An 18,596-nucleotide genomic window follows, 5' to 3' on the forward strand; every position below is an offset into this window, starting at 1 on the left:
GACATCAACTGCCCAAGTGCCATTCTAGAGTCCCCTTAGGAACCTCCTTCCTCAGGAAACTGAGGACCAAAGGGCTCAGGGGCCTGCCCCTGCCCACCATTCCCCCGGACTCCACCTACCTCTGCGTTCTTGGCCCAGTGGAGGGGGCTGGCTCCATAGCGTGGGTCTTTGCTGTGGACCTGGCTGCTGTCCATGCCAACAATCATTTCGGCACACCTGGGAAGAGAGGAGCCGGGGATAGTGAGGAAGGCCTGGAGGAGCCTGGTGCTGGAAGAGGTCTTGGGGGCTTCATCTACTGGTTAGGAAGAGTTTCTGCAAATAAGGTTGCAACAAAAGCAACCGGCGTGAATACCATGGTATATCTATGGTAACATGAGCCCCTCAAGGCAAATCTCAAGCCCCTTCCTCCAGGAAGCCTTCCCTAATAACTCCAGTCAGCAATGATCACTCTCACTGGTGCTGGCTTTAGAGTCAGACAGGTTTGAGGTCAAGCCCCAGCTTCCTCACTGGTGACTTCTGGAAAGTCACTTAGTCTACCTGCAACATGGAGACAGTCCTAACAGTCCTCCATCCCCTCACCCCCCATCTTGGTTCCATGCAGTGACTGCATCCTGCAGGAAGAAGTAGGAGGGGTGGTTAAGAGTACAGCTGCTCTCCACCCCAGGTATAAAACCAAAGGAACTGAAAGAAGGGGCACAAGCACTATGTTTACTGCAGCACTATTCACAACAGCCAAAATGTAGTACCAACCCAAGTGTCCACCGACAGATGAACAGAAAAGCAAACTGTGGCACATCCAAGGGAGTACTATTCTGCCTTGAAATGGAAGGAAATTCTGATTCATGCTACAACACTACAGAGCCTTGAAGACATCTCAGTAAGTGAAACTAGAGTCCCTGGAAGGTGAATAAACAGCAGAGGGGTTCCTGGATTGGAGCTGGGACAGAACCTCTCTCAGCAACACTAACGCCTGCGATTCTTCGAGCACAGCTCTGTTGGCTACTGTGCTGCGGCAGAGGGATGCCCCCACTGGGGCCCTGAGGAACAGGGCTGTGTGCAGTGACAGGGCACACCCAAGGCAGGAGACGACCTGCGTCATCATGCAGGCAATGATCCTCTTTGATCTGAGCAGGCCCTGCAGGGAGCCTGGGTGGGGCAGGGAGGGGATGTGGCCGAGGGTATCTGAGGAGGCAGCAACCTGGACACCACCAGGGTTCTGGACGTAACATGGACAGAGCAGGTGACTGGAACCTGTAGGGTGGCTGAAGCCAAGCAGGAGCAGGGCCACTGTGCCAGCCTTCAGGTATAAGAGAGCATGACCATTGCTGTGTCCATTCGGGTCGCAACCTGCAACTAGGGAACCTGATTCCTGGGGGTGAGAGCAGTGGTTCTGTCTCTAACCACCCGGTCAAGTCCTTCTTAAATTTCTAGCTCATCTTGTCTGTGCTGAAAAGATAAAGGAAAGGATGGTTTGTCCAAGCTTGGTCCAGACATTCAAGGGGATAGCAATGCTCCAGGGACCAGCCAGGGCCCCGGCGGAAGGAAAAATCTGACGGAGGGTGAGAGTGCCTGCTCCCCCACCTGAGGAGGGTGGCCCCTCCTGTGCCCTTTTCCTGCTGCCTGTCCGGCACTCAGCACTGGAAGATCTTAGGTGACTTCTGTCTCCTGTTCTAGAGCTGTTCTCTTATCCATCTCTGTAGGGCTTAGCACAGTGCCTAGCACAGTGCCTGGGACTGAGGGGCTGACTCACTTATTCACTCGTCCACTCATTCATTCTAGATATTGCACCCGCTAGGCAACATTTTGGGATAGTCATCTCTTTTATCCACTCCCCCCACACTCGCCACACACACACATGAAGAATTTAGACCAGGGTTTCCAGGGTCTGGGAGAAGGGAGGAAATGAGAAAGTGTTACAGAGCTCCCTAAGACATGCGCCTGGGACCTGTGTCCCCACAGTGTCACCAACCAGGAAAGACCAATGCATCTAGGCAGGTGGGGCCCTGGACCACCCTGACAACCATTCCTGAGCTTCGCTTAGGCCGCAGCGTGACAGGGTGCAGATCAGGCTGGTGGGTTTGGGAGGAAGAGGCCCCAGGTCAGTGGGACCCTCCGCGCCTCGGGGTTGCATGAGATCCTAGCATTGGACTACCACCTGGAAAAGCTGGAGAGGGGGGACCCCAGGGAAGATTAAGATTATCTCTCCAGTTTGATAGAGGTAGGTTCATGATCAGAAATGAAGGTGCATTGTGGGCAATTTTATGTTTTATTCTTTACACAGCGGAGTTTGTGGGCTGAGAGTCACACCCTACACATTTATTCGTGCAGGCCGGCCCTTGGAGCCAGAATCTGATGCGCATCCAACGAGCCTGTGGTGGTCACTGCTCAGGACAGGCGTGAGAGCTGAGACGTGGCACCTGCGGGGCGGGGCGGGAAGCGAGGGCTTACCCCTTCTGGGAGAACTTCATGGCCGTGTGGATGGGGTATCCGCGGGGCCCCATCACGTTGCAGCGGGCACTGCACAGCAGCAGCACGTGGACCATCTCCTGCTTCCCCATCTGGCAGGCCAGGTGCAGCGGGGTCAGCCCCTGGTTGTTCACCTGGTTCAGGCCGGCCGACGAGTTCTTCCCCAGGAGCTGCCGGCACAACAGCAGCATGGGCTGCAGCCCAGCGCGGGGAGCCCCCGCATGCCCCTCCCCGGCACCCGCCCTGGCAGGTCTCCCTGGGGACAGAGGGGTGGGAAGCCGGACTTCACCAGAACACGCCTAAGAACTTAGAGAAGCCACAGAGGAGTGGGGCCTTGGAGGGAGGACGGGGGCTGACTGAGCCAGTGCTGGCTGCGGTGTGGGCCGGGAGTGACTGGCACGTGTGGCAATTTCTAAATAAACAAACTGAAAATGGGGTTGTATCTTGGGATGGGCACTGGGGGTCTGGGAGGGAGGGGCAGTGTTTCCTGCTTTTCACTGTATATCCTTCTGTTCTCGAATTTTTATTTTTTTTTTGCTATATGCAGATATTATCTTTTCAATTTAAAAAATGCCAGTATTAAAAAGCAAGCTGGGAGGCTTTTATTTCCTCACTTGTGACTGAATGCTGTCTCCTGGAGGTTAATTACGATCCCTGGGTACCCGCATGACCAGCTGGGCATGTCAGCAGCCTGGGGACGCAACTGGGTGGCCCAACTCAAGGGCCAGTCCCACCACTCCCAGCCCTGTGGCCCTCCCTGGGCAAACTTCTTAACGTCATTGGACCTGTTTCTTTAGCAAGGAGAGGAGGATGACCCCCACCCACAGAAGGTATTCTGAGAATTAACTAGAACACACATAACAGTACAGGGCCAGGCAAGAGACAAACACGCTCTAAAGGACAGGCACAGCTGTCCCCGATCGTTGATAAGAGCGTGCACGCCCTCTCCTCGAGGCAGGATGTGTGTGGCCCTGTGCTGGGTTCTCCTGGTTCCCAGCGAGGGTGGAGGTCAGCAGTGGTGTGAATTCCCTTCCCTAAGACCACTAATCATTAGGCATGAATCCATACATTTTGGAGTAATGTTGATCCATCCCAATGCCAAGGCAGAAACAGGATATAACCTTTACAGGAATCTTGTAATTCTAGGCAATAAAATATTGTCCAGTAGTCTGTCTTTTCTATCTAATATTTAAAGTAGCCTTTCAATAACATCTCTGGATCTACTCACTCAGAGTTTTTATTTTTATTTTTCTGCCCAGCTCATTGAAAATTTAACAGGAATGCCTCTGGTGCAAATGCCTAAAGGAGTCAGACAGAATTTTGTTGTTTGAGTTCCTGTAAAAAGTTAAGCTTGGGTCCCACAGGACCACGAGTGCCTCCGCTCAGGGGTCTGACTCTCAGGAGGTGCTCGGGAAATGCTGAACTAAACCCACTGGCTGGACTGAGCCTGGTTGTCTGCTGGGTTGGAGGACTTTCCCAGGGTTGTCAGAACAAAGCGGAGAAGACTGTGTATCCTTGGCAAGTGAGGGAGGGAGGAGAGGGGGGGTGAACTCTCCACAAAGGAGCTTGGGCTTTATGGACCAAGGAGGACAGTGAGAGGTCCAGAGTTACATCTGAGTCCAAGGCACAAGGACCCAGACAGCTGTGGACACAGGGAGATGTCTCTGGTCCTGGCTGCCCTGCCCCCACCCCTGCTCACCTGCAGCACCTGGGAATTGTCACCCTGGACAGCGTAATGGAAGGCAGTCTCTCCATTGTTGTCGGTGACGTCCATCTGGGCCTGGCAGTACTGCACCAGCTCCAGCAGGATCTCCGCATCACCCTTGCGGCAGGCCAGGTGCAGGGGTGTGCAGCCCTCCTTACTCTCTGTGCTGTTGGCACAGCTGTGGGGTTGGGCACAGAGGTGAGTGGACATGGCACAGGTGGGCAGGGCACTGAGTAACCCAAGTGGAGAAGAGGGAAGTGGGCTAGGAGCTTAAGAACACACATGCCAGGCTCCAGCGGGCTGGTTCAAACTTAGGCTGAGTCACGATTTATTTGTTTCTCATGGGATTTGTATCTGTTTTTAGTTCCAATTGTAAACCTGTATGGGAGATGTGCCCCAGGGCAACATTAGCCTGCAGTGGGCAGTGGGGTGGCATAGAAAGGGTTTCATGCCCTGGCTGGGTGGCTCAGTTGGCTGGAGCATTGTCTCATACACCAAAAGGTTGCCAGTTTGCCCTGGCCAGTCTGGCTCAGTGGTTAGAGCATCAGCCCTTGGACTGAAGGGTCCCAGGTTCGATTCCGGCCAAGGGCATGTGCCTCGGTTGCAGGCTTGATCCCCGGCCCTGGTGCAGGAGGCAACCAGTTGACGTGTCTCTCTTACATCAATGTTTCTCTCTCTCCCCCTTCCACTCTCTCTGAAAAGCAGTGGAAAACGTATCCTCGGGTGAGGAATGAAAAAACAAAGGAACACAAAAGGTTTTGGGTTTGATCCCTGGTCAGGGTGTGTACGGGAGGTAACTGATCGATGTTTCTCTTTCTCTCTCTCTCTTCCCCTCTCTCTAAAATCAATAAACATATCCTCAGGTGAAGATTTTTTTACAAAGGCAGAAATCTCACTAACATTGGGCAATTCACTTAACCTTTCTGGGCTTCAATATCTCTATTTACAAAAAAATAGAAACCACCCTGCCATTCCTGCCCTAGGAAATGGACAGCCTGCTGTGAGGTTAAACACCACGATGCTCAAGAACAGGCATGTCAACTGGAAAGGGCGGCCAGGAGTTTTTAGCTTTGGGTCTGGGAGGACCAAAGGAGGTGCGGCCACGTCAGGACAGGGCTGTGACCAGCATGGTCCCTTCACATGCTGCCCGTGGATGTCTGAGGACGTGTTCCAGTCCTGGAGGGGAGGCAGCCAGGCCTTTGGAAGGAGACACCGGGGATCTGAAGCCTCCTCCGTCCCCTCCAGTGGGATGACCTTGCACAGGTCACATAACCTCTCATTGGGGTGACACTTCATGGGGGTGCTGGGAAAATTCAAGTTCATGATATGGGTATAAAATAGCTACCATGGTCCTGGCTCCTGAAAGGTACTCCAGAAATGTTGTTTTTCCTTCTGACTGTAGCCAACATTCCTGTGCTCTAATCCAGAGGCATCACCTGGGCAACTTTTGAGTTTACAGAAGGGAACTGAGGCAGGATGGAGAGATTCCCTAAGGCCCCACCCTGCCACACACACTGTCCCAAAGGTCCAGTCCTCCAGCCCCACCCGCAAGCCATGCCCACCTGATGATGCGGCTGTGATGGAAGCACTCCCGGATGCCCAGCTCCACCGCCAGGTGGGCCACCGACCAGCTGGGGTGGCTGCGGATGAGGTCGGTGAGCTGCTGCAGGACCTCGACCTGCAGGATGCGGGCGGAGCTCTCGTAGAAGGGCGGCAGCATGGAGGAATACTGCTGGAAGGTGGCTAGGGCTTCCCCCTCCGTCTCCAGCTGGAAGAGCCTGAGGAGGGAGACACAGAAATGAGCCAGGAGGACCCTCGACCCACACCCCTGCTGGAATCAGGAGCCTCGGGTCCCCACAAACAGGACACCGCCTGCCTTCAGCTGTGCACTGACCCACTGCAGCCGGGCTCCCCTCCCGCACCACACACCCCTAAATGGAGTTGGGACTTTCTTTTTATTTGAAAAGATTTTCCTCTCTCTCTTTTTTAAAAATATCACCATGTGGTGCGTTAGACCTTATTTTACCCAAACCCTGTCATATCCACTTTCTAATTTGGCTGTCATGTCTGAAAGCCCCAGCCTCAAGTCCCCAGCCCCTCGCACATAGTGGGAAGTAAATGTGTTGTTTAACCTAAATGTCCAGCGATAGAATAGTAAATAAATTGTGGTACATTTATGTGGTGAAGCATTATGCAGCTATAAAAATGAGATATTTAAAGAACAGGGAAAAGTCATTTTATCATGTTACATTTACAAGCAGGATACAAATTTTGTATGATACATGATCTAAACTGTATTTAAGAGACTGAAAGGAAACACGTCAAAATGTGTATGGCAGCGTAATAACTTAAATGTTCTTTATCCATTTCTGTAGTTTCTAAATTTTCCACGAGTTCATATTATTTTTATAATCAGAAGAAAAGTTCTTGTTTATTATCAGAGCAGTGTTTGAGTCCGAGGTCTGCTGTTACAGCTGCAGTGTGGTCCCGGAACAGGTCCCTTCCTCTCGGAGGCGGCTCTGAAACAAGAGGCTACTGCAGCAGTCCCATCCACCCCACAGAGGTGCTGTGAGGGCTGACTAGATAGCAACGCAAAAGCCCTTTAGAGACTGAAATAATTACTCGTCGGTGATGGTCACCTGAAGTTCTGGCCAGGGCTCAGCACGCCAGGTGTTTTCCCACACAACACGCCTGTACAAGCTCCGCAGCCAGCCAGGGCCCAGTGGAGGTGGTGCCCAGAGTGTGGCTGGACAGCACCAGCCTTTTCTTTCCCAGGGAGAGCAAATACTTAACAAACATCTGCTGACAGCCTGACCTGCACCTGACACTGTTCTAAGTGGAGGGTAAATGAATGAACAAATCCAACAATGTGCCCTGCCCTCCTGGAGCCCCTGTTCTCATGGGGGAGAGCAACGAAATGAGTTAGGTAGAAATCAAAATAAGGAAGCACATGAAACAGACTATCCGGTAAAAAGTGCTGTAGAAAAAACAAAATAGGATATGGAAGGGCCGTTCCTCAGGCTCCGTGGCTGGCTTTTGTTTCATCTCAACAACCTCTCAAAGCCGGAGTGCTCCACTGGTGTCAGATATGACAGCTGGAATTGGTCACTGGATTTGGCATCACTGAGGCATGAGTGACCTTGACAGGGGTACTTTTGGTAGAATGTGGGAACCAAAGCCTGATTAGCATGGGTTTAACAAAAAGCGGGATATGAGAAACTGGAGACAGCAAATATAGACAATGCGGAGTTTTCTGCAAAGGGGCAAATAAAGGCCTCTAATGGGGAAAGCGTAACCCAGCTTTTGATGCTGATGGGAATGACCCAAAAGAACATGGGTCTCTCTGAGGTCTTCCACTTCCATTCATAACAGACCAGGTAACGTGAACCAGAACACAGGCTGGGACAACCAGAAATACTGGACAAATTAGAAAACATATCTGCGCGCAGCGCTGGATACCTAGACAGACAGTGAAGAACTGCTGGGCTAGAAGGGACGATGGAAACCCAGGGAGTGAGCCTGGTGTTTAGGCTGCTGTTACTCAAAGGCTGGAGGGACACGCAGGAACACCAACAACCTCACAGGCTCCAGGGGCAGGGACTGGAGGCCAGGGTCTATAAGGAGAGAGCCCTGGTGACCACCTCTTATTGTGGGTTGAGGTCCTGAAAGTCTTCACCCTAGGGTGGGCCATGAGGAAACACACCCCACAAGGACTGTAGCTCAGCCTCAAATAACTTCAGTTCCAGAAACTGGACTCAGGTTGTCCTAAGTGAGCGTGCTCCCAGGTATCTGGGAGAAGCAAACATAAAGGAAACATCGAACTAGGCTTCAAATGATTTCTACAAGCATTGTTGCAAATCCAAAGTCCAGCACAGTCAAAACTCACCAGGCACATGAGGAGATAGACAATATAAAAGAAAACCAACAGAAACGGATCTATAAGGGAAGGGCTGCAAATATTAAAGTTATCTGACACAGACTTTAAAATAACTGTGACAATATTCAAGAGGATAAAATAGAAGGTTTGCAATTCTGGGAAAGAACTTTAAACTATAAAAAAAAACAAGTGGAAAGTGCAGAATTTAAAAATACAATTGTCAAATGAAGAAAATGGCTAGGTAAAGTAGCAAATTAAACAATGTTGAAGATAAAACTAGTGAATAGGAAATAGGTCAGAAAAGAGCGAACAGAATAAAGCACGAAGAGACAAAAAATGGGAAAATACAGGGAGATAAAAGACATAGAACATATAGTGAAAGATCTAACATACATATAAGTAGAGCCACCAAAACAGGATTAAAAAAGAATTGAGCAGAAGCCATATGTGAAGAGTTAATAACTGTGAACTTTCCAACACTGATGAAAAACATGGATTTAAAAAACCTCTGAGCCCTTGTCGACCAAAAAGGAGGAGGGGGGGAAGGGCAGGAGGGAAGAAATCCACACTTAGGGGCCTCGTAGGGGTTAGAACATGGCTCCAAATTATTTGACACCCCTCTCACCGGGAGGGAATTTCTGTCCCTTTGCTCTTTAATCTGGCTCTGCAACTGCTTTGCCAATAGAATGTGGCAGAAGTGATGCTGCCCTAGTTCCTGGACCATGGCCTTAAGGGACTGGTGGAAGCTTCTACCTCTTTTCTCTTGGGTCCAGCCATCATGCCCCGGGGAAGCTGAAGCACCATGGAGATGACAATCGGTCCTGGACCCTCGGCCTCCGATGAGCTCCCAGCCAACAGCCCGTACCAGCTTGCCAGCTGAGTGAGGCATTTTGAGTGGACCTTGCACTCAAGCCACCCCAGCTGATGCCGTGTAGAACAGAATTAAGCCTTTCTCACTGAGTTCCACTCAAATTACAGATTTGTGAGCTAAATAACTGATACCATTTTCAACCACTAAGTTTTGGGGTAGTTTGTTACACAGCAATACCAGAGAATGCCACAAATTGGTGAGCACACACTATAACATAGAGGTAACTCACACATGTGCCCTATTACAACTGCTGAAAACAAAACGCAAAGAGGAGAAATTTAAAATAGCAGAGGAAAAAGGTTACCTTCAAAGGACAACCATTACACCGATAGCTGGCTTCCCAACAGTGGAAGCCAGAGATAATGAAATGACATCCTTAAAGAGCTAAAACAAAATAAATACCAAAGAGAATTCTATACCCAGCAAAAACAAAACAAAAAAACCCTGCAAGTATGAAGCTGAAATTAAAACATTTCACTAGTCAAAGAAAAGGACCTAGCCGGTTCGCTCAATGGTTAGAGCATTGGCCCAAGGACTGAAGGGTCCTGGGTTCGATTCCGGCCAAGGGCACGTACCTCAGTTGCAGGCATGGCCCCTGTTGGTGCGTGCACAGGAGGCAACCAATTGGTGTGTCTTTCTTACAAAGATGTTTCTCTCTTTCTTTCTCTCTCTCCCTCCTTCCATTCCACTCTCTCTAAACAGCAATGGAAAAAATACCCTCAGGTGAGAATTAAAAAATAAGGGAGAGCCCGCCTGTCATTAGCAGACCTAAACAAAAGGAAATACAAAAGTATTTTCATCAAGTAGAAGAAACCTAATCCCAGATGATCAAAGATAAAGATGCAGGGAAAAAATGAAGCACCATGACAATGGTAGATATGTGGGCAAATCTAAGTGGATACTGACAGCATAATGTTTCACTGTGTTTAAAATAAAAGTATTAACTTAAAAAAATAGTACATGCCATAGAAGCCTGGAGGGGAATAAATGCAGTGAAAGAGCTCTAAGGCCCGTTAATTGATCTGGAAGATTCTAGAGTACCAATTATACTTCAGGAAGGCCAAGGATGTGTGTTACAATCTCTAGGGTTCTATCAAGAACTGTGAGGGGTTTCAGATTTTGCCCTAGTTGCAAACTAACAAGTTAGTCTGACACAGTTTCATGGATGCTGGCAGGAGACACAAGATTCCTGGATCAAAGACAAAGGGCAATTTATTACTCACAGCAATAGCAGTCGCCAGAGTATCAGCATTTGTGCCAATTCCCTGGGATCCAGTTCCCACAGGGTGACATGAAGAGGGTCAGGTGATACCTGCTCGTGTTGCATCAGAGGAGAGAAACCCTGAGTGCAGGGAACTTGAATCTTTTGTAATTGTCAATAAGCAAATCTGTTTAAGCTTTGTCTGGAGAAAGATACTGGCTTTATTATATAGAAGAGTAAGCAAACCTCCCCTCTGCTCTAGAGAGAGACCCTATCTCTGTCTTCCAAGGCTGGTCACTATACAAACATTCTTGTACAGAGAGCTGGGAGCAAAGGTCACATCTCTGCTCACAAGATATACAGAAACACGAGGGGCCCACAGAGAACTGTCTCCCAACTGTTACCACTAAAAGATAATAATAGAGTATATAACTCCCAAGCTAATAGAGAGGGAAAATGGAATGATTAGAAAACAATCATGATTCGCAAAAGCATTATGGTAAGTGGAAAAAAAAGTCAGACTCCTACGACTTCATGCTGCATAATCACAGGTAAAACTACAGTGACATAAAGAAGATTAATGTTTGTCAGGGACTGTGGTGATGGGAAGTGCAGAGGACTTACTGTAAAGGAGCATAAAAGAAATTTTGGGGTAACAGAAATGTTCTGTATCTTGATTGTGGTGATGGTTACATGAGTGTGCACCTTTATCAAAATTCATTGAATGGTACACTTAAAATCCATCAGGTTTTTTTGGTAAATTGCATCTTAATAAAGTCAACTAAAACAAACAAAAAAATAAATGAAAATACTAAAAAGAGAGGAATAAAGAAAATTTTAAAAAATAGGTGGAACTCAAAAAAGAAAGCAAACAGTAAGATAGATTTAAACCCAAATACATCATACTTACACTAAGTATAAATAGACCAAATGTCCCAAATAAGTATAAGGAATAACAGACAGGGTAATAAAAAAGACAACTAAATATTCTTTACAAGATTAAAAACAAAAGGAAATATATTATATAAATACTAACCAGAAGGAAGCTGGTGGAACTACATTAGACAAAGTAGAGTTCAAGGTAAAAAGCATTACTGGAAACAAAGAGAGACAGTTCATAATGATAACTGTTTAAATTCACTAGGAAAATATGACAATTATAAATTAATATGTACCTAATAATAAAACTCCAAAATAAAGTTCAACTTGACAGAATTAAGAGAACTAGATAAATTCACAATCACACTGAGATAGTTTAGTATCTTTTACTACTTAATTAAACAGCAGACAAAAATAACCCTACTGGATGTAGAACAATTAGTAAACTTGACCTACAGATACATAAAAAACACTATTCCCACCAAGTACAGAAAACACATTCTTTGCAAGCACACTCATACAAAAATTACAAATATTGGACCTACACTGGGCCATAAAGCAAATCTGAACAAATTTCTAAGATCTGAAAATATTTAAACTATGTTTTCCAACCACAAGCAATTAAGTGAGAAATCAGTAACAAAAAGATAACTAAAAATGTCCTATATGTTTGAAAATTAAGCAACATACATATAAACTATCTATGGTTCAAATAAGAAATCATAGTGAAATTTAGAAAAGATCTTGACTCAAAGATAATGTAAATATAACATATCAAACTTGTGTGATGGACTGCCACCCTGGCTATGACAGAGGAACTCGTACCAGACTAGCCTCCTGGCTGAGAACAAATATAAAGGCAGGATTAAATTCAAACAACAATTTGAAGGCACTGGAGAAAACCCAAGGTGGGCAGGCATACTGGGCCAAGATTGTAAAGAAAAGGAAAGCACACTGAGGTAGCCCCACATTTTTACTCAGGGCACTTTGGAGTCTGGGGTGCAGCATATAAAAGCCAAGAATAAAACTGCAGCCTAGTGCCGCTGGCACTCTTACGAGGCTGGGCAGAGACAGGCCAACATTCAGTTTCCAAGATGCCCAGAACTTGAAAGAGTCACAAAGAAGTGAGCCCAAAATTGTGCATGCAATTTTCTCCCATAAGCTATGCAGAACCAGATGTCAAGAAACCAAATAGAAAACATCAGCAGGGAGAATACAGTAAAACTAAAAAAAAAAAAAAAAAGTAAAAGAGAACATGTTAAAAGCAGACCAAGGTTAACAGAGCCTGAATGCAGTTTTAACTAAATCTTTTGAAGGAGGATAATGCCCAGCCATAACCTCTATAATTTTTATATACAATATCCAGCATGCACACAAAAATTACCGGCAAGACAAAACCAGGACCAAATGACCAAAGAGGTTCAAGAGGGAAAATCAACAATAGAAACAGAAACCACAGATGACCCAGATACTAGTTATCAAACAGGAACTTTTAAAAAATTTGATTGGTGTATACAAGAAAATAAAAGATAAAATATATATTAAAAAATCAATTTGACATTTTTATAACTGGAAAATACAATAACTAAAATTAAGAATTCAACAGATTGGTCTAATAGCAGACTAGACAGAGCAGAAAATATTAGTAAAATAATTGGCAAAATATATCCCAACTGAAGGAAAAAGAGAAAAAAGATGGATAATACATTTTAAAAGATTAAGAGACATAGAGGAAATGGTATAAAAGTTTACATAGCTATCTTTGAAAGAGGGAATAGATAGAACAGAATAGAAACAATAAAAATATTGATGAATAATATTCCAAAACTGATGAAAGATTCAAGATACAGATTAATGAAGTTCCACAAACCTCAAGGAGGACAAATACAAAGACAACAACCACCTGGGCATATAATAGTAAAACTAAAAACTAAAAAAATAAAAAAAGACAAAGAGAACATGTTAAAAGCAGCCTACACACATATATATAAATATATATATATATATATATTTTATAATAAGACTGACAATTGACTGCTGACAGAAGCAATGGAAGTGAGAAGACAATTAAACAACATCTTTATAAAGATAAAAGAAAATAACTGTCAGCCTAAAATTCTATTTAATAAAGTTATATTTCAAAAATAAAGGTGAAACACAGTCATTTTTCAAACAAAAACTGAAAGGATTCATTATCTGCAGGCTTCTACTAAGAGAATTACTAAAGGGAGTTCTTTAGGCAGAAAGAAAACTATCCAAGACAGAAGCAAGATAAAGCAGGAAGAAATAAAGAACAATGGAAAGGGTAAATATGTGGGCAAATCTAAATTAGCTGTTTATAACAACAACAGTAATGTTTGGGGGGTAGAGAGACACAGATATAAATATTTACATATACGTTTAAGTAAAATACGTCACACTAATATCACAAAAGGCTGATGAGATAGATAAATGGAACTGACGTGTTTGAAGGTTTCTGCATTGCAAGGTAAGCGTCAAAGTACCAACTTAAGGTAGGCTGTAATAAGTCATATTGCAATCTATATGATAACTACTACAACATTAAGAAACTGATTGGAATATTTCTTAAAAAGAAAATTATAGGACAATATGTCTCATAAATATGTACAGGCAGCACCTGAGGGAAAAGTAGAGTCGAGAAGGATATTTTTTTAAAAACATTAATATAGCGATGGGAAATATCCAGTAAAGAGGGGGAGTTATGCAGGAGAGAGAAGAAGGAACTGCGTGAGGAGGAGGAGCCGGAGGTGGAGGAGGCAGGACAGGCATGCGTGCCAGGAGAGCCTGACACGGATGACCCAGGGAAATGCAGGGCTGCCAAAAGGATGACAGGCCACTTGAAGCTGACATCATGATCGAGGTGAGACCAGTGGGCGCGGAGGGGTGTCCTTTCAGCCACAGTGGTTTCAACTCCTGTTGGGGTTCTGCCCAGCAAACATGATGGAGAGAGAGCAACAGGAAAGGATGTAAGGATGGCCACGGCACTGCAGTGGGAAGAAGTCAAGTCCATGAAAAGGCTGGGACGAGGCTTCCTAACGAGCAGCTTCACAGCAAGGCCCGGGCACAGAAGTGCAGAGGGCCTCAAAAGTCAGCCCCTCCTGAGAAGCGAAGGTCACATGTCACACATGCTTTGAAGTGAGAGGCCCTGCTTCTGCTGGGCTGGCAGGATTCATCAAATAACATATGTCACACTCAATGTCAGCAGTCAATGATTAATTCGTACCAGGAACACGAGCATGGACCTTATCACAATGTACACAGCAATGCTACAAGCGGCCGCCCTGGGGCCGCGCCCAGGATGGGCCCAGAAGAGCTGAGCTGAATGAGTATTTCACACTCACCTCACACACTTGTGCCAGGCACCCTGCCGTGTCTGGGGAGTCACACCAGGATGAACAAAACAGACCCAGCCCCTCCCCTCGCAGGGTCTGTGTTCACCAGGCAGGCAGTCCACTGAGTGCAGGGATCGGGTGCTGTGGGGACACACAGCGGCAGCACCTATGCTAGCCTGCAGGGAAGGAGAAGTGAGGCCAGCAAATAGGGCAAGTGTTCTAGGCAGAGGTAAGAGTTTGGGCAAAGGCCTGGAGCACAAGGAGGCCAGAGATGAGACCAGAAGGACAGGCAAGGCCCTAGGAGGGGCCCTTTCAAGCCATGCTAATCAGCTGATATGTTAAGGAAATGAAAGCCCTTGAAGAGTTAATTAGGGGAGTGAGTGACAGATTTGCCCTCTAAGATCATTCTGATAGCAGCCTGGAGAGGATGGAAGGAGAGCAAGACTGCAGACAGAACAACATCCAGAAGGCAGGGAGCAGCAGGAGTCCACATCATAACCACCATGGCCTGAAAAGAGAGCCAGCAGCAAAGCAGAAAGTAACAGCACCCCTGATTTCGGATTAGACTGTGGCTGGAACACAGCCTCCCCTGAAGTTACCTGCAATTAATTCCTGGCCAAAGGCATTTAGGTGGAAAGCATGTGATCAACTTTCCACGAAGTGTTCCTTAAAGAGGAGAGTGCCCTTCACCTTTCTGTTGGCTGGAAAGGTGGCTGTGATGGCTGGATCTATCGTGGCCATCTGGGACCATGTGGTGATCTAGAGAACGGAGACCACACATGGTGGAACAAGACAGAGGAGCTGCCCTGGCCAGTGTGGCACAGTGTTAGAGTGTCGGCCCACGCGCCGAAGGGTCGTGGTTCAATTCCTGGTCAAGGGCATGTGCCTGGGTTGCAGGTTCGATCTTTGGCCCCAGTCAGGGTATGTGCAGGAGACAACCAATCTATGTGTCTCTCTCACATCAATGTTTCTCTCTCTCTCTCACTCCTTCCCTTCCACTCTCTCTAAAAAAAATCAATGGAAAAATATCCTCAGGTGAGGATTAACAAAAAAAAGACAGAAGGAGCCTGGGCCCCTGTGGACTTTGAGGAGCAGGGCAGCCACACCAGCCTTTTCTGCCATGGCTGTCACTTAGGAGAAAATTTAAATTCTATCCTGTTTCCCCACTATCATGCTGGGCTTCCTATCACTCAAGTCGGACCTAAGTGTAACTGACAGGCAAGGAGCAGACTTAGGATATACTTGACTCAGGATATACTTGGGAGGAAGCCGACAGAACTTGGTAAGGACCCAGATCTGGGCTGACGGAGGCGGAGGAATCAGGATCATTCCTGGATTGCACAACCACGGAGATGGATGGTGATGCCATTTGCTGACACAGAAATCCTTGGGTGGGAGGAGGTTAGAGAGAAGAGCAAAGAGACTCCAGAGCCAAGTGAGGAATGTGAGGAATTCCAAGAAGAGATATGAGCTTGGCTTGAAACCCCACCCAATAATGCTCCTTATCCTGTCTAAACACATGGAAACAGTTGTGCAGAAAGAGAAATGGATTAGGAACCAGATGACACAAAGATTCTGCTTCTTCACGGCTTCCTGCGCAACCCTGGAGGATCACCTCTCATCCCTGAGCCTCGGTTTTCTCATCTCTACAAGGAGGTACTGCCTTCCTTGCTTCCCTCAACAGGTCGCTGGAGGACGTGCTAATGCACCCCGTGAAAGTACTGTCAGCTGTAAGGTGCACCCCATCGAGGGCAGCAATAGTACAGGTGGAGTTAATGAACTGTTGGTAAGGGTTTAACCCCCAAGATGGAAGTCTGCTCACAGGGGGGCTTCCCGAGGCAAAGCTGCAATCCTGTCAATGGATATTTATAACTCATAGGACTTGGTGATGATTTGCATGTGGAGGGTGTAGAGCCCCAGGGCAGGGGACCTCAAAAGTAAGGATGGCCCTGGTTGGGTGGCTCAGTTGCTTGGAGCGTCGTCCCATACACCAAAAGGTTGTGGGTTCGATTCCCAGTCAGAGCGCATACTGGAGGCAACAGATCAATGTTTCTCTCACATTAATGTTTCCCTCTCTCTCTCTCTCCCCCCCTCCCTCTCTTTCTAAAATCAATAAAAACATACCATGGGGTGAGGATTTTTTAAAAAAGTAAGGATGAGCAGTGCTCCAAGGAGTGGACCCACTGCCCTGGCCAGCTGTGCATTCAACAGAAGCCCTCAGATGCAGGCCTGTGGGATGGTTCTGGAGCTGTAGCCAGAGCTTGGACTAGTCCTGCTTTGTGAAACTGTATCTGGACTGGCCACTGAACTGTGTTCTTGACCAACTGCCCACTAGGGTGCCTCTCTGTTTCCCCGTGGAGCCAGGCCCTGAATTCTCACCTGATTGGCTGGGGCCCTGAAACCCTGCCTTGCTCTTCTCCTGGTGGCTGGACCTTGACCCCCAGCTGCCACTTTCTTAGACACTTGCTGCCATGCCTCCTTACTCAGAATGATCCCAAGGCTCCCTCAGCCTCACTTCTCACCAAAGCCCTGGATGCACCTGGGATCCAACCAGAGCCATCTGCCTGCAGCCCTCTCCCCCGCCCCCCCAGGTCTGGAACAACCGACCCACTTTTTTCTGCCAGACACGCTCTGGCTCACTCTTCCACGCACAGGGGAGCACCCGGAAGTGGCACCTCCTTGTATCTCCACTGCTCCACAGGCTCCACCTGTCACAGCACTCCTCACATGGTATTGCCTGGCTTTCAGGTGGCCTCCCCAAGGACTACACGCTCCATAAAAGCACAGAGCATGTTTTGTCAGGTCACAGCAGCAGCTGGGCCCAGCCCAGGGCCCAGGACGGACACTGGCGGTGCTCGGTGCATGCTGACTGGAGGGATGGACAACAAGATGGCCAGATGGATGAATACATGGAAAAGGGGCTATCGGCACAAGCCCACGTCAATGCCAGCCTGCATGAACGCAGGCTCCTCTGGGCCCTGCATTCTGGGTCCTTGGCCAGTCTTTTCCCCTTTTCCCAACAGCTCTGCAGCTGGCTTCTGACCCCCTCCTTCTGGACCATGGCCGACCCAGTATGCCCTGAGAAGTGACAGCTACCTACCCCTTCTACATTCTCCTGAACAAAACTTGGCCAGCCCCGAAAGACGGCCATGCCTTTAAAGATCCAGGGCTGCAGGTGATCCCTGGGGCTTACTTGACTGACCCTTCTCGGCTTTCCCATCCTTCCTCCTCTGTCTGCACGGGTCAAGCCCCGCAGCAACAAACAGCCCAGGGTTCTATCCCCATGCCCCTGTTCCTGGGACCCTGATGGGCCAGAAGGAGTGGAGTCTAGGAAGCCCCTCCCTCCACTAAAGAGAAGTTCCCTCTCCCACTCCTCTCCTGACCCCTCAGATGGTGGTAGAGCCAAAGCCAGGGACCTCCAGTCCAGTACTGGAGGAAGTCACAGGAAAGACATGTGTGTCACAGCATATCACTCACCGGAATCCATTCTGCAAGTCCCTGGGGTTGACCAGGATGCAGTCCCAGGTGCGGCTGGAAGAGTTATGGGACAGGATCAGCTGCCCTTCCTCCCGAACCCGGTCGCTCGAGGTGTAGTCGGCCACAGACACCTCCTTCACCCGGAACGGATTAGAGAACAAGCTGGTGACGCTGCTGAGGGTGTTAACCAGGCGCCCAAAGAACTGCATCTTCTGCAGGGCCGGTGGGGAGGTCCTGCTGCCTTCCCCTTCAGTCTGCAAGAAAAAAGAGCTGTCTTGTCAGCTGGGCCCAATCTCCGATGCCCACCTCACCAAGCACAGTGGTTTCTTGCCCAGGCACCCAGGTGGCTCCCCACCAGCATGCTTCCCCTGGTTCTGAGCCTGGAGGGGCCTGAAGAGGAGGGGAAGAGAAACAGCACAGAGTGGGAGGTAAGAAGGCCTAATGGGAATTACAGAGCTCCCACTGGCACAGGCAACCAGACTGTCCTGCTCCCGGACCCAATTTCCCAGCACAGACTCAGTTTCCTCATCTGTAGTGTGGAGCTGTACTGATCAAAGGAATGTACACACAGGGGATCCTGCCCTGTGCCAATGGAGGGGTTCTCCCTACGTATGTAGGTGTACAGTCAACTTTTTGGTACTCGAAGAGCTTGGCAGGGTCATTTCAGTTCCATAAACCAAACCAGTGTCCTCTCTCTACTAGAAACAACAGGGGACCAGGGTCATCTCACATTCCACCAGGGCAGAGAACTGTAAGCACTTGTCTAA

General features: G+C 47.9%; 1 protein-coding gene across 1 annotated transcript in view; it reads right to left on the reverse strand.

The window, feature by feature from the left end:
• Window positions 1-18,080, reverse strand: part of PLA2G6 (phospholipase A2 group VI) — a 37,621-nt gene extending 19,541 nt beyond the window's left edge. The window contains exons 1-5 of the mRNA XM_087813996.1: window positions 17,830-18,080; window positions 5,734-5,949; window positions 4,166-4,349; window positions 2,449-2,636; window positions 120-216 (exon numbers count right to left, since the gene is read on the reverse strand). Coding sequence (XP_087670122.1) covers window positions 120-216; window positions 2,449-2,636; window positions 4,166-4,349; window positions 5,734-5,949; window positions 17,830-18,038 — 894 coding nt within the window. The 5' untranslated portion in view covers window positions 18,039-18,080. The remainder of the gene's footprint in view (window positions 1-119; window positions 217-2,448; window positions 2,637-4,165; window positions 4,350-5,733; window positions 5,950-17,829) is intronic.
• Window positions 18,081-18,596: the final 516 nt, after the last annotated feature.

This window comes from Miniopterus natalensis, chromosome 2 (genome assembly GCF_054644295.1).
Source record: "Miniopterus natalensis isolate mMinNat1 chromosome 2, mMinNat1.hap1, whole genome shotgun sequence".
Taxonomy (NCBI): domain Eukaryota; kingdom Metazoa; phylum Chordata; class Mammalia; order Chiroptera; family Miniopteridae; genus Miniopterus; species Miniopterus natalensis.